We start from the raw sequence: 26,006 nt of genomic DNA, 5'->3' as shown, positions 1-26,006 counted from the left end.
TGTCCGTAAATTAAAGTAAACACATCGGATCACCATTTAGAGTGTACTTGAATACTGACAGTAAAACTGTAGTTTGATAGTGTACTTGTATACTGACAGTGAACTTCTGTTTGATAGTGTACTTGTATACTGACAGTACACTGTAGTTTGATAGTGTACTTGTATACTGACAGTACACTGTAGTTTGATAGTGTACTTGTATACTGACAGTGAACTGTATTTTGATAGTGTACTTGTATACTGACAGTACACTGTAGTTTGATAGTGTACTTGTATACTGACAGTGCACTGTAGTTTGATAGTGTACTTGTATACTGACAGTGAACTTCAGTTTGATAGTGTACTTGTATACTGACAGTGAACTTCAGTTTGATAGTGTACTTGTATACTGACAGTGCACTATAGTTTGATAGTGTACTTGTATACTGACAGTGCACTGTAGTTTGATAGTGTACTTGTATAATGACAGTGCACTGTAGTTTGATAGTGTACTTGTATACTGGCAGCACACTGTAGTTTGATAGTGTACTTGTATACTGATAGTAAACTGTAGTTTGATAGTGGTCTTGTATACTGACAGTGCACTATAGTTTGATAGTGTATTTATATACTGACAGTACAATATAGTTTGATAGCGTACTTGTATACTGACAAAACACTGTAGTTTGATAGTGTACTTGTATACTGACAGTGACACTATAGTTTGATAGTGTACTTGTATACTGATAGTAAACTGTAGTTTGATAGTGTACTTGTATACTGACAGTGCACTATAGTTTGATAGTGTACTTATATACTGACAGTACAATATAGTTTGATAGCGTACTTGTATACTGACAGTACACTGTAGTTTGATAGTGTACTTGTATACTGACAGTGAACTTCAGTTTGATAGTGTACTTGTATACTGACAGTGCACTATAGTTTGATAGTGTACTTGTATACTGACAGTAAACTGTAGTTTGATAGTGTACTTGTATACTGACAGTGCACTGTAGTTTGATAGTGTACTTGTATACTGACAATGCACTGTAGTTTGATAGTGTACTTGTATATTGACAGTACACTGTAGTTTGATAGTGTACTTGTATACTGATAGTAAACTGTAGTTTGATAGTGGTCTTGTATACTGACAGTGCACTATAGTTTGATAGTGTACTTGTATACTGACAGTACAATATAGTTTGATAGCGTACTTGTATACTGACAAAACACTGTAGTTTGATAGTGTACTTGTATACTGACAGTGAACTTCAGTTTGATAGTTTACTTGTATACTGACAGTGCACTATAGTTTGATAGTGTACTTGTATACTGACAGTAAACTGTACTTTGATAGTGTACTTGTATAATGACAGTGCACTGTAGTTTGATAGTGTACTTGTATACTGACAGTACACTGTAGTTTGATAGTGTACTTGTATATTGACAGTACACTGTAGTTTGATAGTGAACTTGTATACTGACAGTGCACTGTAGTTTGACATTGCACTTAATTTGATAGCCCACATTGGTTTATTGAAAACACATATTCATTAACGAGTAATAATACCCTAGTGTTGTGAACCATGGATAAAGAAATGTTAATCTATTGTCTGGTAGATAATAAAACTGAAGGAGTCAGATCCATTGTAATATTGGTCACTATCTTTCTATATAAAAATATTTAAACTGGAATACTGAAAACAATACACCCTGTACTTAGTATTACACTTTACTGATGGATGTATTTATGAACTTTAATTTTAAGTCATAATAATAAAATATAGTTATACATACATGTCAAAAGACCTTTTAAGAATGTAAAGAATGAAGATATTTTCTTTTTTTCCGTGTTCATTTTCCCATGGTTGTATTTTATCATGTTTATCAAACAATATTCATTGTTAATTAACCCAGATCTTGTTGTCGACAGCAACACAGAAGACTTTGCCATAGGTAGTGTTTCTTTTCTACTTTCACTTTATCAGGAAGTTCTTGTGATTTCGGTCCATCCGTGCATTCCTCATGATGTTGTGAGTTGATTTCGTCGACCGAGACGGGTGTGAAGGACGGTGGTGTGAGCATTGCACACGTCCGCTGGAAATATATAAAGGTTGATTATTGTAACCCGTGTGTAATGATACTCAACTGATGTTTTTTGGGGGTTTTTTTAATTTTTTTTTTAGTTTTTATTTTTATTTATTTTTTTATATTTTGACATATTAAATATTTTCCAATGTCATAAACGAAAGATACATTACGCAATTATCCTACATGTACAAACATCAGATTTCTGAAAATATATCAATAAAATAATGTTCAGATAGTTAACAGTCCTTTAACTTAAAGGTGTTTATGTTGGCTACATTTCCGACGAGGTTTACAGCTATAATCGATTGAAACCCAATTTTTTTTTTTTTGCATTTTTGCATTTTTGTGACACTGAGCAGTGTGTACGCTGTCGGCCACGTAGCATCTTTGAAAACTTCCGAGGCCTGTGGTGTGTACAAAACGTGCTAAGGGAAATAACTCGTACTTACTAGATATATGCTATCCCACAGTGACTTCGATGGTTTGTATTTATACCAGCGTGGTTCTACAATAAAAAGAGAACAAAATTGCTAATTCAACTCAGCCATACACAGAATATTAATTTACATAATTGAATTCCATAGTATGTTCTACAGCTACAACTAGAACTGTAAGCCCGTGGCTTATTAATATCCCGCCACCCATTCAACAGTACCCAGACAATCTGTAACATTTCATACACTGATATGATCACAGATCACTATTCCAAGATGGCCGTGCAGCAGTGACGTAGGCAGGTTGGAGAGAAAAACCGGCCTATAGAGCGAAGTTTAATATACCTTACCAGTATGTTTATCCTTTTGTTACAACATGCAGTTAAAATGAACAATCTACAGTATTTTCCGCAAACACAAAGTATTGACAATTCAATTCGAACAGAGTATTGGCAATTCAATTCGAACTCAGTATTGACAATTCAATTCGAAAACAGTATTGACAATTCAATTCAAACACAGTATTGGCAATACAATTCGAACACAGTATTGACAATTCAATTCGAACACAAAGTATTGACAATTCAATTCGAACACAGTATTGACAATTCAATTCGAACACACAGTATTGACAATTCAATTCGAACACACAGTATTGACAATTCAATTCGAACACAGTATTGACAATTCAATTCGAATTCGAACACAGTATTGACAATACAATTCGAACACAGTATTGACAATTCAATTCGAACACAGTATTGACAATTCAATTCAAACACAGTATTGACAACTCAATTCGAACACAGTATCGTCAATTCAATTCAAACACACAGTATTGACAATTCAATTTGAACACAGTATTGACAATTCAATTCGAACACAGTATTGACAATTCAATTCGAACACAGTATTGACAATTCAATTCGAACACAGTATTGACAATTCAATTCGAACACAGTATTGACAATTCAATTCGAACACAGTATTGACAATACAATTCGAACACAGTATTGACAATTCAATTCGAACACAGTATTGACAATTCAATTCGAACACAGTATTGACAATTCAATTCAAACACAGTATTGACAACTCAATTCAAACACACAGTATTGACAATTCAATTCAAACACACAGTATTGACAACTCAATTCAAACACAAAGTATTGACAATTCAATTCGAACACAGTATTGACAATTCAATTCGAACACAGTATTGACAATACAATTCGAACACAGTATTGACAATTCAATTCGAACACAGTATTGACAATTCAATTCGAACACAGTATTGACAATTCAATTCGAACACAGTATTGACAATTCAATTCGAACACAGTATTGACAATTCAATTCGAACACAGTATTGACAATTCAATTCGAATACAGTATTGACAATTCAATTCAAACACAGTATTGACAACTCAATTCAAACACACAGTATTGACAATTCAATTCCAACACACAGTATTGACAATTCAATTCCAACAGTATTGACAATTCAATTCCAACACACAGTATTGACAATTCAATTCAAACACACAGTATTGACAATTCAATTCGAACACACAGTATTGACAATTCAATTCGAACACAGTATTGACAATTCAATTCGAATTCGAACACAGTATTGACAATACAATTCGAACACAAAGTATTGACAATTCAATTCAAACACAGTATTGACAACTCAATTCGAACACAGTATCGTCAATTCAATTCAAACACACAGTATTGACAATTCAATTTGAACACAGTATTGACAATTCAATTCGAACACAGTATTGACAATTCAATTCGAACACAGTTTTGACAATTAAATTCGAACACAGTATTGACAATACAATTCGAACACAGTATTGACAATTCAATTCGAACACAGTATTGACAATTCAATTCGAACACAGTATTGACAATTCAATTCAAACACAGTATTGACAACTCAATTCAAACACACAGTATTGACAATTCAATTCAAACACACAGTATTGACAACTCAATTCAAACACAAAGTATTGACAATTCAATTCGAACACAGTATTGACAATTCAATTCGAACACAGTATTGACAATACAATTCGAACACAGTATTGACAATTCAATTCGAACACAGTATTGACAATTCAATTCGAACACAGTATTGACAATTCAATTCGAACACAGTATTGACAATTCAATTCAAACACAGTATTGACAACTCAATTCAAACACACAGTATTGACAATTCAATTCCAACACACAGTATTGACAATTCAATTCCAACACACAGTATTGACAATTCAATTCAAACACACAGTATTGACAATTCAATTCGAACACACAGTATTGACAATTCAATTCGAACACAAAGTATTGACAATTCAATTCGAACACAAAGTATTGACAATTCAATTCGAACACAAAGTATTGACAATTCAATTCGAACACAAAGTATTGACAATTCAATTCGAACACAGTATTGACAATTCAATTCGAACACACAGTATTGACAATTCAATTCGAACACACAGTATTGACAATTCAATTCGAACACACAGTATTGACAATTCAATTCGAATGCACAGTATTGACAATTCAATTCGAACACAGTATTGACAATTCAATTCGAATTCGAACACAGTATTGACAATACAATTCGAACACAGTATTGACAATTCAATTCGAACACAGTATTGACAATTCAATTCAAACACAGTATTGACAACTCAATTCGAACACAGTATCGTCAATTCAATTCAAACACACAGTATTGACAATTCAATTTGAACACAGTATTGACAATTCAATTCGAACACAGTATTGACAATTCAATTCGAACACAGCATTGACAATTAAATTCGAACACAGTATTGACAATACAATTCGAACACAGTATTGACAATTCAATTCGAACACAGTATTGACAATTCAATTCGAACACAGTATTGACAATTCAATTCAAACACAGTATTGACAACTCAATTCAAACACACAGTATTGACAATTCAATTCAAACACACAGTATTGACAACTCAATTCAAACACAAAGTATTGACAATTCAATTCGAACACAGTATTGACAATTCAATTCGAACACAGTATTGACAATACAATTCGAACACAGTATTGACAATTCAATTCGAACACAGTATTGACAATTCAATTCGAACACAGTATTGACAATTCAATTCGAACACAGTATTGACAATTCAATTCAAACACAGTATTGACAACTCAATTCAAACACACAGTATTGACAATTCAATTCCAACACACAGTATTGACAATTCAATTCCAACACACAGTATTGACAATTCAATTCAAACACACAGTATTGACAATTCAATTCAAACACACAGTATTGACAATTCAATTCGAACACACAGTATTGACAATTCAATTCGAACACAAAGTATTGACAATTCAATTCGAACACAAAGTATTGACAATTCAATTCGAACACAAAGTATTGACAATTCAATTCGAACACAGTATTGACAATTCAATTCGAACACACAGTATTGACAATTCAATTCGAACACAGTATTGACAATTCAATTCGAACACAGTATTGACAATTCAATTCGAACTCACAGTATTGACAATTCAATTCGAACACAGTATTGACAATTCAATTCTAATACAAAGTATTGATAATTCAATTCCAACACACAGTATTGACGATTCAATTCAAACACACAGTATTGACAATTCAATTCGAACACACAGTATTGACAATTCAATTCGAACACAAAGTATTGACAATTCAATTCGAACACAAAGTATTGACAATTCAATTCGAACACACAGTATTGACAATTCAATTCGAACACAGTATTGACAATTCAATTCGAACACAAAGTATTGACAATTCAATTCGAACACAGTATTGACAATTCAATTCGAACACACAGTATTGACAATTCAATTCGAACACACAGTATTGACAATTCAATTCGAACACAGTATTGACAATTCAATTCGAATTCGAACACAGTATTGACAATACAATTCGAACACAGTATTGACAATTCAATTCGAACACAGTATTGACAATTCAATTCAAACACAGTATTGACAACTCAATTCGAACACAGTATCGTCAATTCAATTCAAACACACAGTATTGACAATTCAATTCGAACACAGTATTGACAATTCAATTCGAACACAGTATTGACAATTCAATTCGAACACAGTATTGACAATTCAATTCGAACACAGTATTGACAATACAATTCGAACACAGTATTGACAATTCAATTCGAACACAGTATTGACAATTCAATTCGAACACAGTATTGACAATTCAATTCAAACACAGTATTGACAACTCAATTCAAACACACAGTATTGACAATTCAATTCAAACACACAGTATTGACAACTCAATTCAAACACAAAGTATTGACAATTCAATTCGAACACAGTATTGACAATTCAATTCGAACACAGTATTGACAATTCAATTCGAACACAGTATTGACAATTCAATTCGAACACAGTATTGACAATTCAATTCGAACACAGCATTGACAATTCAATTCGAACACAGTATTGACAATTCAATTCGAACACAGTATTGACAATTCAATTCAAACACAGTATTGACAACTCAATTCAAACACACAGTATTGACAATTCAATTCCAACACACAGTATTGACAATTCAATTCCAACACACAGTATTGACAATTCAATTCCAACACACAGTATTGACAATTCAATTCCAACACACAGTATTGACAATTCAATTCGAACACACAGTATTGACAATTCAATTCGAACACAAAGTATTGACAATTCAATTCGAACACAAAGTATTGACAATTCAATTCGAACACAAAGTATTGACAATTCAATTCGAACACAGTATTGACAATTCAATTCGAACTCACAGTATTGACAATTCAATTCGAACACAGTATTGACAATTCAATTCGAACACAGTATTGACAATTCAATTCGAACTCACAGTATTGACAATTCAATTCGAACACAGTATTGACAATTCAATTCTAATACAAAGTATTGATAATTCAATTATAACACATAGTATTGACAATTCAATTCTAACACACAGTATTGACAACTGAATTCAAACACAGTATTGACAATTTAATTCAAACACACAGTATTGACAATTCATTTCAAACACACAGTATTGACAATTCAATTCGAACACAGAATTGACAATTCAATTCAAACACAGTATTGACAATTCAATTCGAACTCACAGTATTGACAATTCAATTCGAACACAGTATTGACAATTCAATTCTAATACAAAGTATTGACAATTCAATTATAACACATAGTATTGACAATTCAATTCTAACACACAGTATTGACAACTGAATTCAAACACAGTATTGACAATTCAATTCAAACACACAGTATTGACAATTCAATTCAAACACAAAGTATTGACAATTCAATTCGAACTCACAGTATTGACAATTCAATTCGAACACAGTATTGACAATTCAATTCGAACACAGTATTGACAATTCAATTCGAACTCACAGTATTGACAATTCGATTCGAACTCACAATATTGACAATTCAATTTGAACACAGTATTGACAATTCAATTCTAATAAAAAGTATTGACAATTCAATTATAACACATAGTATTGACAATTCAATTCTAACACACAGTATTGACAACTGAATTCAAACACAGTATTGACAATACAATTCAAACACACAGTATTGACAATTCAATTCAAACACACAGTATTGACAATTCAATTCGAACACAAAGTATTGACAATTCAATTCAAACACAGTATTGACAATTCAATTCCCATATTTACCAATGTCCTTTCCTTTATTGGAAAAGAGGCTGTACCACTCTCTGCTCTCCTTCATGTCTTCATTGTCTAGAGTCTCAGCATTTCTTGATTCTTGACAAAACAAAATGGCACATTTCTAACTTAATCTAACGGACACAGATAACCTGAAGTGTTGCTTAAATGAAAGTCTTGGTGTAAAGTATTATTCATTCATTTATTTATTTATCTGCCTATTGATTTATTCATTTATTTATTTATTTGGTTTAAGTTATACTTTATTGACAGATAAGCAAATTTGTAAGGCGCTATCCGAGCAGCTAAACTATTTTACCGAACCAATCAGATATTGATTGTTGAAAGGCTCTGATTGGCCAATATCTAGATATATGGGGGTCACCTGACCATAACCTTTTTATAGAACCTTCACACAACCAGGTATAGCACTTATTTAATGAAGCCATGTAACAGATGACAGTTTTGATTAGATTATATATATTTACCTTCGGGACTTGAGTATGGATTATACTTTCCCCATTTCGGTTCGACACTGTCACTGTTGTCATTTCCTCCTTCTGTACCTATCGGAATACCACCATAACATCTTATCACTGGCTATGTGTTCACTTTGACTTATTGAAGTTATTTGGTTAATTTCAATAAATTTGATGTAATTGTGGGTACTGGTATGGCATTTAGAATTGTGTATTGTCACCTTATATATTAATGTTGTTTATATATATATATATAAGATAAGATAAGATAAGATAAGTTTATTTCTGGTTCAGGACTTTTAAAGTCCTCTATACCAGACTCAAAATAATACATGAGATTGATATAGTACTTCTGTCCGGTCTACTGTACATTGTTTATGATTTAATTGATGCTTTGTAATTAAAGAAAAGTTCTTGGTTTTTCCAGTGATCGTCTAGCTTGTTTTTGAAGGAGTTTACATTTAATGCTGATATATCCTGTTCTGGCAATTCATTCCAGATTGACACTGTTCTGTTTGAAAAGTAGTTTTTTCTTAGCGTATTTGTGGATAGTCTAGGGAATATATTTTTGGTATGTCCTCTGGTACTGTATATCACATATGCTGCCATAACGGAAAAGGACGTTTATAAGTTGTACAACTTGTGTCAATTATTTTGAATATTTAAAAAATAAAATATGTTTAAACTAAACTAAACTTTGCCTTGTGTAGAGAAATTACTCGAAAAAGGGCATGTATATGTTTCATTGCATAGAACAGGACTTAAAGGCTTAACAAGCATACAATCTGCCAAAACAATTTTAGTACTGGAAGAAGTATGATAGCGCACTCTATGAGAATATGTATACGTTGTCAGTACACATCAACACACCGATGCGAAATATAGAATATATTTTTCTGTGCATGTCAACTGAAGAGGGGAAATATCAAATTGCATATAAGATAACTGCAGCTGGAAGACTTCAATAAAGTTGTAAACAATGACTCCCCATTGGTTTCGTCCTTGAGATGTTCATTGTGACCCATTTAAGGGATTGAAATTGTTTAAATGAAAAGTATTGTTCGTATGTATGTGGGTGAGTCGGGTTGGGTCTTTCTGTCAAAGAGCTTTTCTACAATGTTGTATTATCCCTTACAAAATGATGGTTCAATAGACAATAAAATACGGAAATGTATAATTAATAAATAAAATAGTGAAAATGTACAACTTACCGGTAAGATACGGAAAATGTATACTGGTAAAATATGGAAAATCTATCATCATAACACCAAAGAATCGACATTTCGACAGACAATTGCAATTGTCTATCGTCTGCTGAAAGGGCCAGGGGAAACTAAGGCAATGTCTGGATCAACTTGTAGTTGGAATTGTACGTGTATAATAATTTACTCGTGTTATATTATACCGGCATACGCATGTCATTGGAATGATACCTGTTATTCAATATATATGCTAATTACTTCTGTGTCAGATTAAAAACGGGGACTTGAAATCTCATTATCTTCCTCTTAATGTACACGTGCCATCGATCTTGATGGTTTATCGCTGTTTAATAGTACTGTACTGACCTTGATTTTCCTTTTCAGGGTTTATGGTCTTTTCTGCATCTGGTTTTAACCCAAGGTGTGGGCGATGCACCATTCGTAGCCTTTCAAGATATTCCTCTGAATCGATATTAATCAAACTGACCATTAGCAACATTATTGTGTCGTAGTACAAAATGTTTAAACAATGTAGAATTATGCAAACTTTTATCTATAGATGAATAAGTATTATATATGTTGCCGTTTTATCACACACACAAAAAATCAAATTCATGTTCATATAAACAACAATCATGAATATATATATGAGGGTGTATTTTACCAGTATCGACCTCGCCAATTGGTTTCCTGGTGGCGGAATCAACAAATCGTCCGAGTGATGGGTCAAACACTCCCTTTGATAGGGGGTTTCCGGTATCCGTGGCTACGGCCGTGGTTGACATGACGTTAGAAACTGTAATGGATGCTTACAATGAATGTATGGTAGTCGGTTATAAGGACAATCTCGTAACTTCGCAATCTCGATCCCTTCTCGACATTAGGTCGACAGAGCGACGGCCGAGTGACAATGCGACGACGACAGCGCGAAAATGCGACAGCGAGAGAACGAGGCTAATCTCGCTGTGTCGCTGTCGCGTTGTCGTTCCTTGATCTATGAGGACCGAGATGGCAATGCTAACTAATAACATATTCGTTAGTTTTACATCAGTATAGGGCAGATTTATGTCTAAAGTAACAATGGTTATGCTTAATTCGAAAGACTGGGTAGGCAATAGAACGCCTCTGAATACCAATTCGTGAAATGCAATTTAATTTATTATAAAGTTTTCTTTCAAGTTGAAATCCATTATGTACAATATGTAATGAATGAATTAACGTTTCGCTACAAAAAAGTATTGTACAGAAGTGCTTGTCATGTCTTAATACGAAAAAATATCTCTCAATGTTAAAAGAGGAAATATTGCTTTCACATTAAAACCATGTGTACTTACGTTTTAAGATCTTGTAGTCATTAAGTGAACAATTACAACAATCTTCCCAGGAGCCTGACAAAAGACCAATTGTGTTAACGTTGTGAAGGATATGCTTGATATGACGTAACAATAGAATTGCGATTTTGTACACGTGACGTCAGAATGGAATAATTATGATGACGTCACAACAGGTATAGATTGGCGCGATGCGATGAAAAATTGTAATTTATTGTGAAAAACTTTGTACATGAATATAATAAAATGATGATATGCATGTCAACTTCTGATTTAGTTATAATTAGTTTATCATTTCCTGAGTCATGGCCTTTCAATTGATTAAAATGTCCACAAAAACAGTAAGCATTCCTGGTTCCAGTGGGGATTACCCACACAAATCCTCATGATCTTACCTGGATCGCAATGTATTTACATACATGGATACGAATTGTACATCGATCCAGGTATCCATTTCATCTAATAGGCGACTTCCACAATGATCATGTCAGGGTATCGGGCCGACCATCACTGTGCCATTGAAATGTTCTTTTTAAGAACGCCGATGTGGCGCAGTGGTATAAGCTGTGGGTATTTCTGGCTAGGTGATTGGGTGCCGTAGATCGTGAGTTCGAGGCCCGGTCAGGGCACGAGTCAAAAAGTTGTCTTCCTTCGTCATTTGTGTTACTATGTTATATATACAATGTATATCAATTTACCGTTCCAGTTACACTTTATATGATATTACGTCCCTAGTGCTATAACGGACTTTCAGCTGATAATCTAACGTGTTCGTCAGCATCCTAATCTTCCTGGACAGGAGCTGACCCCAAGGGGCGTGCTTCTCCAGCGACATGACACAATTGTCCAAATCGCCAGTTAAAAATTCAAAAATATGAGATATTTGATGACTCACTATAAGACAGCTGCTACATAAAACAGATATCAGCCATGCTGGTTCAGTGATGTCTTCCTAAGAGGTCCTCTGGTCGTAATAGGGACTGGAAGAATTCCACTGAAGGGGCCCAGCTTTTCGCTGCTAGGTATTTGGTTCCGGGTTATCATGGTTCATGAAGGAGTTTTGGTAGATATCTGTCTTAACTGGTGTTTAAAGCCGTCACTAGAGGCTCCACGAGTCCCTACATCTGCCGCCTTAAAATCGTTTGATGACCTTGTACAATAACAGCGGTGCCCTGGTATTGTACTTCTTACTGCCAGATATTCCCAGGTGTTGCAATATTCCCAGGTATCGCAAAATAGCCGCCGTGCTTCCTTCGTCTCTGGAGTAGTGCTTTGTTATAAATCTTTAAAAAATAAGGCCTGCTTTTGAGCAAACTCCATCATCTCAAGATATTTGACTTGATAGGGGTCTCAGACCGCTCCAGCGTATTTCATTGTGAGTGAACAAGGGTGGAGTATACTCTTCTCCTAACTTCTCCTGGACAGACTCGGAGGTTCCGTCGGAGGACACCTAGTGACCGTGCAGCCTTTGATGATGTTGTACTGATGTGATCGTGCCAGGAGAAGTCAATGCTGATGGCAACACCAAGGTATTGGCTGTTCTTCACCTCTACTAATTGGATTCTGTTCAGGTGGAAGTTAGTTTCCCGGATTTTCCTCCTACGTGTTATATGTATGATGACGCACTTGTCCGAGTTGAAGGACATCTGTCAGTTACATGTCCACCGGTGGGGTGTATCGAGATCGTCCTGTCATTGGTCCGATTGTAAAGGGTCCGATCACAGTGGGGTACTCTCGATCGTACATCTGCCCCTGAACATATAGAAGTCAGTGACTCTGCTCTGTAGACTTGAAGACTGAAACAACACGGGCTAGCTTCCATACGTCTGGTACAGCAGCTGAGTCGAGTGATGACTGGAATGCTGTCCTCAGGACAGGTGTCAATTTGGTTTGTAGCTCCTTAAGTAGTGGTATGGAGTCCTGAAGCCTTTGGATGAACATGTAGCATGCAAATTCTATTAGTCCGTTTTAGATTTACTTAAGCGTTTTAACGCGTTTAAAATTATATATTAACCTGTTTTAAGTAGAGCATTTATCGAATGTTGAGACGTTGTCTTTTTTGTCTAATATGTTCAGTGATGTTTCAAAATGTTAGTTCATAGATATTGTTTTTATATTTTCGCTAAAATATCCTCTTGGTCATGTTACTTTAACGGTACAGTCCCATTAAGCAGAGACCTATATAACTTTCTATTATCGGTATCTACACAAATAATTCAAGTATTATGTGTTGAGTTGTATTTAAACACTGTATTCCGGATTTTAGAACCGTCATTCTTACTCAGTAAATTAGAATATTTGGTTTGTCATGATCAGAAAAATGTTTTATAAACAATTAGAAGGTACGCATAGAGAAACGGAAGGTTAAATCCGGCTTTCTATGTAACTTGTTAGACCTATATTTAGTATTCAAATTACACAAATGTCAGTGCTCTCTGTGTAGGCCAGGTTTACCGGACTAGCTGGTGTGACGCTGTTTACTAGACCTAAGTAGACACAAAAGTCCAAATTACTCGGGAGCTTGTCGCAACACCTAACAAATTCAGTCACATTGGACGGGTTTGTATATATACAACTATTATGCATTGATCTCGACTAAATTTTGGATTATGATCATTATCATAACCATTCATTACAAACCCCTGTTATTCAGTATTCTAAATCATTATAAAAATTGGTAGTATCAATCATTAAAATCATGTCAATAGTTTAGACTATACTTGGTATAGCCCGAGTTTTCTCTGGTCCTGTCACCATGTCTGGTGTAGACATGGTGACAGGGCCAGAGGAAACTCGGGCTATACTTGGTATAGACTATACCTTGGACTAAATTGGGTGTACATGTACATGTGTAGTCTAGATATTGTGAAAATAGAGACTTAAGTACCCCATAGACTACACCTCGAACGTGAAAAGTTCAGTGAAACTATATATAGATACTCTAGTATTCTCATAGACCATATCTATGTAGGGGAAGTGCACCAGGGCGTTCATCAGATCAGCAATTGCAACTTAACCAGGTAGCTCAATTGTTACAGCATCCTTCTAGTGTTCGGAGGTCCCAGGTTAGAACCTCAGTCTGCCCTGCATTTTTCCACTTATCTTACATTTGGTGTCTGTGATCAAACCTTGTTTCAAGTGAGGTGAATACTTGACAAGAGGATATCCAAACCTGGGTTGTGAGTTGTTAGGTCCTCGGGGCGAAGACTAAAAAAGGGAGGAAATTAATTGAAGAGTGTAGCAGAACTGGAGAGTGGTCAAGGACCAATTGATGTGGTTGCTATCACTACACTGACCAATCAAATTGCTCAGGTAGTAGGTGGGATTATATATTTTTTTTTGCCAACCCATCCTCCTTTCTAAAGATGCTTTTAGATAAAAGTAGAATAGTTGAAGATCCAGAAGAATGTTATTAACTGATAACATATAACATTACATATATGGTGTAACAATGGTTTATATAAATGATTATGTAATATTATTAAACTGGATTTACTGTCCCAAACCTGGTCATTGTGTTGATATTTCAGACCAGTAATTAATTAATTACATTTCTCCTACCTTTTTAGATCAAGTGAATTTTGGGCCAAAGAAATGCTTGATGGCGACTTTAAAAGAGGAAACTAGAGAAGGTGAATGCTGCACATGACCTACTCATCTATGGATCAAAGTTTGTAAAATAATTCCTGAATGAAAGACAGATCAACCTACAGTAGCTGACAATGGGTTTATTTAAGTGGAAATTACACAAATTTCCATGGCGCTTAAAAAGAAGATTGGACAATATCTTCAAGTCTTTCCAGTTGCTCAGATTAACACTCTGCTACAATCATGCTACGCCATCTCTCACCCCAGTTGAAGTCATCACTAAACCCATAAATGTGCTCTCTCATTTTCTCAACCAACAGTTTGGCAGAGTAAGTATATCAATTTTTACATACTTAATTATTAAACTACTTTTGATATGAAGCATAATTTATTTGTAATTTAAAAAAAAAAACAAAAAAAAACTACAATCTCAAGAAACTTGGCCCATAATTGTTCAGTGCTGCTTTCCTGGGTTAAAGTGTCAATTTTGAGTTTGAGACCATGGGTTTTGATCCAGATATATGGTTTTAATCCTGTAACCCAGCTTTAACCATCCTGCTATCTGATATTTTACATGTATGTTGTTTTTAAAAGTGATTATATCTCTTTGACCTTATTATGATTGATACAGGAGAAAATAGCATCCAGCAGAATGTGGTTTTTAATCATTTTAAGATATTTTTTTTGTTTTTTGTTTGTTGAAAATATTTTTACTTATTCTCTGTTCAGGACAGAATATGAGTTTTCATACTGTATACATTGTATATTGAAAAATCGTCAGCAGACATGAAATTGTTGCTAAAATAATAATGAAATATTCACAATGAATTTGTTATAGGCCTGTATGATATTAGTGGTGGGTCTGATGGCTGTTGTGAACCTGACCTACGTCGTGTATGTACTTCCTGACGTGTACAAATCCAGTCCGTTTTCGGCTGTCATTAATTTCTTCCTTGGATCATGGCTTCTGATGAACACATCATTCAACTATATCATGGCAGTAATCACTGGTCCAGGCTACCCACCACAGGTAAAGCAAATCTCTGGGGACCTCTAGATCTGTGACAGTATGGTTTGTAATTACATCACAAGGTCCAGGCTACCCACCACAGGTAAAAACAAATCTCTGTGGACCTCTGTGACAGTATGGTTTGTAATTACATCACAAGGTCCAGGCTACCCACCACAGGTAAAAACAAATCTCTGGGGACCTCTGTGACAGTATGGTTTATAATAAATTACAACAGAAGGTCCAGGCTACCCACCACAGGTAAAAACAAATCTCTGTGGACCTCTGTGACAGTATGGTTTATAATAAATTACAACAGAAGGTCCAGGCTACCCACCACAGGTAAAAACAAATCTCTGTGGACCTCTGTGACAGTAGGGTTTGTACTACCCACCACAGGTAAAACAAATCTCTGGGGACCTCTGTGACAGTATGGTTTATAATAAATTACAACAGAAGGTCCAGGCTACCCACCACAGGTAAAAACAAATCTCTGGGGACCTCTGTGACAGTATGGTTTGTACTACCCACCACAGGTAAAACAAATCTCTGGGGACCTCTGTGACAGTATGGTTTATAATAAATTACAACAGAAGGTCCAGGCTACCCACCACAGGTAAAAACAAATCTCTGTGGACCTCTGTGACAGTATGGTTTGTACTACCCACCTCAGGTAAAACAAATCTCTGGGGACCTCTGTGACAGTATGGTTTATAATAAATTACAACAAAAGGTCCAGGCTACCCACCACAGGTAAAAACAAATCTCTGGGGACCTCTGTGACAGTATGGTTTGTAAATGAATACAACAGAAGGTCTTGGATTTGTAAACAAATTACAACAGAAGGTCCCAGATAAATAAAACAGGGTTTTCTTGAGTCCCCTACCAAATGCTTGTAGAAGGCTCATATAATTAAATATATCAAAATATCATTCAATGTAAACCAGATGTTATCAATATTGAAATATGCAATTTTGTCATTAAGGACATATACCTGGTATAAAAGTTGGAGACTTTATTTCTCATTTACAAAACTGAGATTATCACACTTCAGCTAAAATGTGACATCTTCCAACAGACATGCTGATATACATTTAAATGTTTGGCATTGTCAAGTGTCTTAAAAACTTGACTAAGAAAATAAACATGTTATTTCTGAGTTACCTCCGTGTCAAATATCAATACTTTTGTATTTATTTTCAGGTTGTTGAGAACCCTGTATCCCTTTGTCATAAATGCTTCTCAAAAAAACCAGCTCGGACACATCATTGCAAGAAGTGTGGAAAGTGTATTCTAAAAATGGACCATCATTGTCGTATCCTTGGTGATTTCTGTACTTATTCCAAATCTGGGTCCAATTTGAGGAATATCTGGGACACAATTAACAAATGATCGGTATTTACTCGGCAGTAATCCTACCTACATGTACATTATATGTTATAATCCCTCAAATATCAGACATTTATTGATCTAAGAATATAGGAATGCATCATATCCCATATATTATTTTATTAAAGGGTAAGCTGAACTTATGTGTACCATATTTATCCTCAAATAAGCCCCTCTCATATGGCAGGAGTTTAGTACAGTATTTATCCTTAAAGGGTTTTAGACACAAAAAGGTTAAAGTTGTCTTTTGGTTGGTTTTATGAAAACCAGTCATATTACCCTCACACTCCTGGGTTTGTGTATATACACGCTGAGATACAGGGCACAGCAATGGCCCATCTGGACAACTGACCTATATGCAAAATTTTATTCTGATAACGAGGTCGGTCAGCCTCCTACGTCACAGGTTCACTGCTGCCGATATGATAGTATAACTAACGTTAATAACACCAAATGTGTGTCGCATTAAATCACTATTTACACACTATCTACCAAAGGTTTTGTGATGTGGGAATACTTTACATTAATATATTGGGTTACAACAGTGAATTGGTTACATGTACTCCAGTGATGATCCCGTTCTTCATTAAACAACTGTATTAAATTCAACTTTATTCCATAAGTTTTACAACTCATTGGATAAAATAGTATATAACATTAATGGACAAAGGCATCCCGCTTACATGATTTGTAATTCAATAAGCTAATTAGTCAGATTTGTTACAGGGAAACAGAGAAATAATCTTTAAAAATGAATATATTCTAATTAAAGTCTTATAAAAAATCTTTCCTTTAGTTTATTTGCTAGTAATAAATATTTTCCTAAATTGTTAAGTTCTTTTATATTTTCTACTTTGAGTAACTGAATACTTTTAAAGATACTATAGTATTTAGAATGATATGTTTTAATAAATCAATACGAATGTCTGCGTAACATTTTCACCACATCAAATACATTTCCTTCATAACCTTCATAAATATTCTTTAAGGAAATTGTCAAAAAAGGACGTTGTTTGAGTACATTACTATAAAACTGAACAGAACAGTAACTGATTTCTTGAAACATTTACCCAAGACTGACAGTTCAAAGTTACTGATTTAAATAAAGAATCCAAGGATCTTTAGTTTCCAACATGTCATCATATCATGCTTTGAGTAAAAAATTATCTGGATGCTTTAATTTCAACCAATATTTAAAAATTCTTGATCTTATGTGTACAAAGGAAATCCTCAAAGTTAAATGTACACAAAATACATGTATCGTCTCAGATAAAAATCAAACTACTGCATTTTTATCAAATCTTTATCTTGCAAAATTAAGAAATGGATATTTTTATGTTAATATTACGTCAGAAAAGGGAAAAACATGTTCTTAAAAGTGTACAAAATCTTATCAAATTATGCCAAAAATAAAATGGTTAACAAGGCTAGGAAAATTAATCACCGTAAAAAGATTGCACAAGTGAGGTCATTTTGTCACCTCACTGTATAGTAGACCAGAGATGTATATATCACATGTGATATTTACATCTCTGAGTAGACCTATAGTGTATATGCCATTATTTGAGTTTTTAGAATAAAAATAAAATAAAAAGATGACATGTGATATTAGTAAATTACCAAGGTTATGATATTGTCCGCTGGTCTACTGTTTTGATTATACAATTACAGACATGAGGTGTGGAAAGAAAATCTAAACATGTAAGATGATAAAATCAGGACATTCACTGTTATTGCTTTAAATGTTTACAAAATAATATGGGGCTCTTTGAAGTTTTCCGTCCTGAGAATCCTGATCGATGTCTGAATCAGCTGATGATGTAACCTCCTCGTTGACAGCCTGTGAATTTATGTTGTTCTCAAATTGATACGGAAGTATGTTGGGAATCGAGCCCACATCAGGAAAATCACTGTCATTGCTTTCCATAATTGCAAAATAGTATCAAACTATTTGTAGTTTCTCTCTATAATGCATGTAACGCGTAGACGCTATCATCGAGATGTGAACCAGATGACGCGTTGGACCATGTGACCACCTAGCTCATTAAAATTTTTCAGCCAGCAGCAATATCCCCCTACTGGCCTAAAATAGATAAACAGCTTTGCGACGCGAGGTGGAAACCTGCCCAGCCGATATTTATGGGGTTGGGCTGCTAGAAAATGGAAAAATACCTGGTGTGTCTAAAACCCTTTAAATATGCCCCTCTCATAGCGTTCCCTCGTGTAAAAAATTAATATTAAAGTTTAGGGAGAGCTTATTTGAAAGCTTACTAATTCAAATAGATGACTCTGCATAAATAAAGAAGGGGCTTGTTTGTGGACAGGAGCTTATTTGCAGATAGATATTGTAATCACAGTTCAATCTCTTGCAATTCAGGAATGTAGTGGATTAAACCTACAATGTATGTCAAGGACTGCAACTGCAAGTTGTGTAATAGTTACCATCCAGATTTTAATATTTCTTTTGACCTATATATTAAGTTTCCTCCGATGTGTCCTAAGTATCGACACTTAATAGTTACTGACGAGTTCTATAGATAGTAAAGCAAAACAGCTAAAACTTTTAATGGCCCTGGTGGCCAGTTCTGTATGCTGTCCAGGTAACAATTTGGTGCTGTGACCCAGATCTAGACTAAACTTTAGTGTGTGAGATATATAATCAATGTTTTATCGCATCAGATTAATTTACATTCTTTATTTCCTTATCCTTATCCAGCTTGGCTCAATACCTGTGTTGGGTTTTACAATCAGCGTTACTTCTTTTTGTTTTGTTGTTTTACCTATGGAGGCGCCATGCTTGTAACCATCTCCACCAATGATCTGTTTGTAGAGAACTTTTACGGAAATTCCTTACAGGTAAATATTTATATAAACATTGTTAGAGAAAAACGTAGTTTTAATCTTCTTAACTTTTTAAAGCATCTTTGATATTCTAGGGGTTAGGTTCACTTTCACTCTCTGTACCTCTGGAATAGGTCACAGAAAATAAAACTGAACGTAACCCCAAAATTATCGAAGATGCTTTTAAAGATGGAAATAGTGAATTGATATACCAATTCAATATTTTAAGGTAAAAGTATTTGTCCCTGTGAAGAGTTAAACCTGTATACATGTACAGATGTGGTAAGGGTGCTCTAATGTACATTACAGTGTCCTTCAGTCTGTCCTTCAATGTGTGTACTTCTTTCACTTTGTCCTTCAGCCTCTTCTTTCAATACAGTAATTCAAATTACACTATCCTGATAATTGGAAATATGGTGTCTGTGGAATGCAATATACATGTACATACATGTATAAAAAAATCTTTCACTTCTTATATATTGATAAAACTGCAGAAAATCAAACAATTTTCCATAAATATACAGATTACAAATGACCAACAACATGAAAAGACAAAAAAATTAAAAACTTTAAAAGTTTTAAGAAATTAAATTAAAAACCATCTTTAGACTGTCAACCAGGCCGTAGTAGCCTCTTTTATTTTGCACCACATTTTCCACTCAATTTCCTTTTAACTTCATATTAAATATCTAAATCATTTTTTAATTACCTCTTGTTTCAGGAATATCCTTTCCCTGGAGCCCTGTTTCCTCTCAATCTTCTGTATGCCTCATTCCAAGGATCCTCCAGGAAGGTGAGTGTGTCCATCAATGACTGGCTACATATCTACTGTCCCTTGTGTTATTGTAGAGAATTTCACAGCTAGATTCACACACCAGATTATCTCCCCTTAGTTTGAATTGACATATATCAAAGCGACAAAAAACTCTTAGAGAACATTTTCATTTATGATTTTAATATTCTAGAGAGACAGTAGTGTGTCAATGACATATTGTACTTATCCTGTAATAATTTTGTGAGGGAGAAGAAGGGGGGGGGTTACTGTTTGCAGTTTAGAGAGAAATTATCTGACTTTTACTACACTGTATACATGTAGTCATAATACTACTTCAGCTACTTGTACATGTATGATTTTTTTTTTGTAGACAAAACTATTACAACAGTCTAATAATTACGACCGCCTTGGGATGTCAGAGACTGCAGAACACAAATTGATTGTATTCCTCTACATCCTCAGCTCAGGGGTGGCCATCGCTCTCACCTTCCTCACACTGGCCACAGCCAAACTCATCAGCTATGGGGAGACAACCATTGAGTATCAGATTAATCTGGTCCAGAAGAAGAAGTTACAGAAGAAAAAAATAGTAATTTTCTATTTGAAATACATGTACAATCTTATTTACTGTCATTTTGAAACATACTTATAAAACCGAAAAAAAGAAATTGTGTTGTTAGTTTAATATGTACATTGGAATTTGTACACTTGCTACGATTAGCTTTCACAATTCACATCCATCCTCTGTTGTCTGTCTGTAAGGAATCCTTTTTATCAAACTAGAATTAGAAGGATATTTCTCAAACTTCACATGTAGGTTCCCTATGGTCCCGAGTTGTGCCCATTTAATTTTGAGTGTGATTCGGAAAAAACAAAATGGCTGACAGACAGCCATCTTGGATTTTAACAATTGAAGATTGTTTATTGCTCTTCCTTGAGAACAACTAGAGGGAGATTTCTAAATCTTCCGTGTATATACCCCTTAATTTTTTAATTGGTCCCTAGTTGTGCCCAAATAAAATGATCGACTGGGGACCATTATGATCTTGACAGTAGAATATAGTTATCGCTATTTCTGAAGAATTACTAGAGTGATATTTTTCAAACTTCACTTCACCTGATTCCCTTGCATGGTCCCTATTTGTGCCCATTTAATTTTGAGTCTTATCAGGAAAATGACCGACAGGTGGCTGTCTTGGATTTTGTCAGTTGAAGTTTGTTATCGCTGTTCAGGGCGAGAAAATACCAAGGTTTGATGGCCTAGGTCATAAGATTTAGTCTGTGGCAAGTAAATTTTGGTGACTACATGTATTTGCCTGATGGGCAAGTGTAAAACTTCTTGTAATCTTAACATTTTCCTTAGAGGAATTTATGATATATTAATTCACTTTAATTAGACCACTATATTTCTCCCTTGCGGCAAGTACTTCTGATCCCAAACTTGCCAGAAGGACCAGTGATGCTGAAGTCTTTTTTCCTGCCCTGTGGTTTTTTGTCCAATACCGTTGAATTCGGGGACTATAGGTTTCCTCCCTGTCCGTCTGTCTGTCAGTTCGTCCACTCAGTTTTTCGCACTTTTCACCGACATGCTTCAAGGTATATTGTTGAAAGATGGTTTGTCACATCAGTATGAGACATATAGAGTCACAGATCAAGTTCAAGGTTCATGTTTTTGGGTCAAGGTCACCGTTACTATTTTTAATAGGGGTCGGTAGGGGACATGTATTACTGAGAAATACCCAGCATGCTTGTTCAGAAAGATTTTCTAATATCTTTCTGAGATTTCTTTGATGGGTTTCTTAGTCATCAAATGATTAAGAGGAAAGAAGGGAAAAATAGAGCAAAGATTGGTCTTACAAATAACCAATAAAGATCATTCAATATTGGGAGCCAAGATCCTTCTGGGATCTCATCTTCTTGTCCTTTTAAATAATCAGAAACAATCATATTTCTTATTTTTTTTTATTTCAGGAATTCAAGAATCCATATGATCTCGGATTTAAAACCAACTGGAAGTTGTATCTAGGATTGCATAAAGTAACTGTATGGTGAGTACTGACTGAATCAAAATTGTAAACAAAGAAAGTGTAAGATTGTGTAAATTTTGATCCTATAAATCTCTTATTTCAATATTCCTCTTACTGAGCCAAGACCACTTGCGGTCATTTTAATATTCCTGTATCCTGTCAGTGGTACCAATGTTATATACATTTTGTACGAGTTCGTAAGTTATTTCCACTTTTCATTTATTTATATTTATAAGAGTATATTAGAACATGTTCTAGACTTAATTTTTACTATATAGCCCAATAGCTTAATGAGCTACATTTACAAAATGTGATTTTTGAGATATCAGAAAATTTATCAACATGCTTTTCTGTCTCTAAATAGCCATATTGATTCTCAATACATACCATTTTAGTTTTGCTGGTCTTTCTTTTAGCCAACCATCATCAGATGGTGGGCTATTCAAATGCCCTTCATCAATTGTTTGTCATCACTCCATCTGTCTGCTTGCCATCTGAAAACAATCTTTATTAAATTTGTTATCACTATTTCTCAGGTCCATGAAGGATTTTCTTAAATTCCAATGCGGGTTCCCCTTGGTCCCTTGTTGTTGCTGGCAAATGGCCATTTAGAATTTTGACAGTTGAAAGATCATTATTGCTCTTTCATGGATTTCAGAAGTTGATTCCTCTTGTATTAGTTTAAGCTGTTATCCACATTTCTCAGAGACGTCTTAATGGATCTTTCAGATTTCACATGCAGTAGGTTCCCCTTGTTCCCAATTATGTGAAATATTGAATAGGAGAATGGGGCTGCGGTGGCTAAGTGATTTAAAGTGTCCCGCCACCTTTGGGTCGCAAGTTCGAAACCCACATGATTCAGTTGCCAGGTACTGACCGTAGGCCGTTGGTTTTTCTCCGGGTACTCCGGCTTTAACCTCCACCTCCAAAACCTGGCACGTCCTTAAATGACCCTGGCTGTTAATAGGACGTTAAACAAAATAAACCAGAGTCTAACGGAGATCCTAGCTACTAAGGTCATTCGATGGTGGACTCCAAGATCCAGAGATCTCTTGTGAGATAAAATGATATAAGGTTTAAGCATTTTACATCATGTTTGTTATACTTATCTGGCAGAACAACACAGAGTCCTGTTGATTTAACTTTTTTGTTTATTACAGGACGTTCGTAAGAGAGATCATGTTTCCCTCTATCTACCGACCTCAAGGTGATGGTACCTACTGGACTACCAAGACATTCCAATACCATTTTGATCCAGAAAAAGGCCTTCAAGTGTTATAAAAAAATTGAACTTAAAGTGCTTCATTAACTTTTAATTAACTAATGATATTTGTTTTGTGAGTGTCTTGGATTATTACAAGGAATTCAACATGAATTCAGCTACAATAACACCCAGTATCTTCTATATTGTTTTAAATGACAATATCATTGAACTGTGACTGTGATGAATTTTCTGTGGTACTATAGTAGGATCTAGTAGCATAAACTTTATCATTGAATAATCTAAAAAAAATTACTGACGTTATGTCGATTTTGTTTATATAAAATGTTAAGGGGCATGTGTTGGCCTCTTTTTTATATATATATATATATAATATATAATTACGTGTAGTTCTTGTTTAATATATTAACTTCCTATTCATGTTCCAATCAGTCCTTTATTCAGTATTTGTCATCTCTTTAATTCTTTTTACAGAGAAGTGAAGAAAACTGTATTACCGATATTAAAAAGATTTTTTCTAGCAAAGTATTAAAATTGTACAAGACTACTTGTTATTACTGTGTATATATTTATATTTGAACAAGTACCTGTTTTTGTACATCTCTGAAAGAATCATAATGCTATTTATTAAATAAAACATGTATACCCATATAAGGTGATTCTATACACTGTGTCTTTTTTTCATATCTGTCGAAACCAGTAATTACTTTCAAATGTCACAGTGAAGTAAAACCTGTCCTGTTTAATATTCCTGGTATTACACACTTTATAGAATGATTCATACTAATGTACAACAAATACATTCCTGGTATTACACACTTTATAGAATGTGTCATACTAATGTACAACAAACACATTAACACAGCTTCAGATACCTGTACCTGTTGTGTAGCATTGTTGTTATGTTGTAGACATAATCATTGAAACATTTAACAAACAAGCATTCTGTGAGTATTGCTAAACCAATACATTTCCCCTACCGGTGCCCTCAAGTTAAAACTTTAGCGGGTTGAATAAACAATGTTTCCTGCCCCTAAAAGATATTCAGGTATTCTTTTGGTATGTCTACTGTACAGAGTAAAAGAATCTAAAGTGAATTTAAAGTGAAATGTGTAATAATAGCCTTGGATTGAAATATAAACATGATTCTGCATAGCACAGCATTGTAGTAATACCATTATTAAGTGAATGGAGAGTCATTACAAAAAGAATACAGAGAAAACAGTTAAGTCCATAATATGGAATAAAATTTAAAAAAATGAAAATATTTTTTTTCATTTTTAACTGTACAAAAGTAATGCCACACACCCAAAGAAGCTCTATGCAAAGAATCAGCATCCTAATACTATTATTAAGTGAATGGTGTGCCATTATAAAACTTTAACCAAAACTTTTACTGGACGGACGGCCTGACAGACAGACAGACGGACGCAGGCAAAACCTATAGTCCCCCCGGTTTCACCGGTAGGGGACTAATAACATGTTAATATAGGTTTTATAACTTTACATCTTCTCAATATAAAATAGCATGTCGATTAGATTGTATTTGCCCTGAATTTCCTTTATTAGGTGTTGGTCCAGTACTGGCCATATGTTGGTCCCAAATTTATACAAATGCAAGCTAAACATCACTCAACAACATATACATGGGAGACCCCTTGCATGTTATCCAGAGAGATTAGGGGTAAAGTGTCTCATCCATGGACACCCATAGCAGCACAAACTACCACGGGTATAGGAAGCATCAAACATGCACCTCAAATCTGACCAACTGAGTTACCGCTGCCTCTAATATTTTTCAGCTTTCATAACATTTCCACAGGATCATACACACAGACAGGCAC

At 34.6% G+C, this 26,006-nt stretch overlaps 2 protein-coding genes across 3 annotated transcripts; one reads left to right on the top strand and one right to left on the bottom strand.

Annotated features, from left to right (window-relative positions):
• Positions 1-1,696: 1,696 nt before the first annotated feature.
• LOC117340077 lies at positions 1,697-11,443 on the bottom strand. Of its 2 annotated transcripts, XM_033901850.1 has the most exons (7): positions 11,315-11,443; positions 10,645-10,776; positions 10,347-10,442; positions 8,788-8,865; positions 8,309-8,398; positions 2,523-2,578; positions 1,697-2,079 (listed from the first exon to the last, which is right to left on the bottom strand). In XM_033901850.1, the coding sequence occupies exons 2-7, from the start codon at positions 10,763-10,765 to the stop codon at positions 1,891-1,893; spliced, it is 630 nt and encodes a 209-aa protein (XP_033757741.1). In that variant the 5' UTR covers positions 10,766-10,776; positions 11,315-11,443; the 3' UTR covers positions 1,697-1,890. The 2 variants fall into 2 exon arrangements, with proteins under 2 accessions (XP_033757741.1, XP_033757742.1); XM_033901851.1 differs by lacking the exon at positions 8,788-8,865.
• A 2,203-nt stretch (positions 11,444-13,646) lies between these two features.
• LOC117339724 (palmitoyltransferase ZDHHC16B-like) lies at positions 13,647-24,699 on the top strand. Its single transcript, XM_033901440.1, has 9 exons — positions 13,647-13,870; positions 14,881-15,228; positions 15,738-15,929; positions 17,112-17,223; positions 20,014-20,153; positions 20,860-20,931; positions 21,284-21,502; positions 22,885-22,961; positions 24,101-24,699. The coding sequence occupies exons 2-9, from the start codon at positions 15,034-15,036 to the stop codon at positions 24,219-24,221; spliced, it is 1,128 nt and encodes a 375-aa protein (XP_033757331.1). The 5' UTR covers positions 13,647-13,870; positions 14,881-15,033; the 3' UTR covers positions 24,222-24,699.
• Positions 24,700-26,006: the final 1,307 nt, after the last annotated feature.

Source organism: Pecten maximus, chromosome 12 (genome assembly GCF_902652985.1).
Source record: "Pecten maximus chromosome 12, xPecMax1.1, whole genome shotgun sequence".
In the NCBI taxonomy this organism is placed as follows: domain Eukaryota; kingdom Metazoa; phylum Mollusca; class Bivalvia; order Pectinida; family Pectinidae; genus Pecten; species Pecten maximus.
Note: the sequence above shows the minus strand (reverse complement) of the source record. Positions and strands in the feature narration are given on the sequence as shown.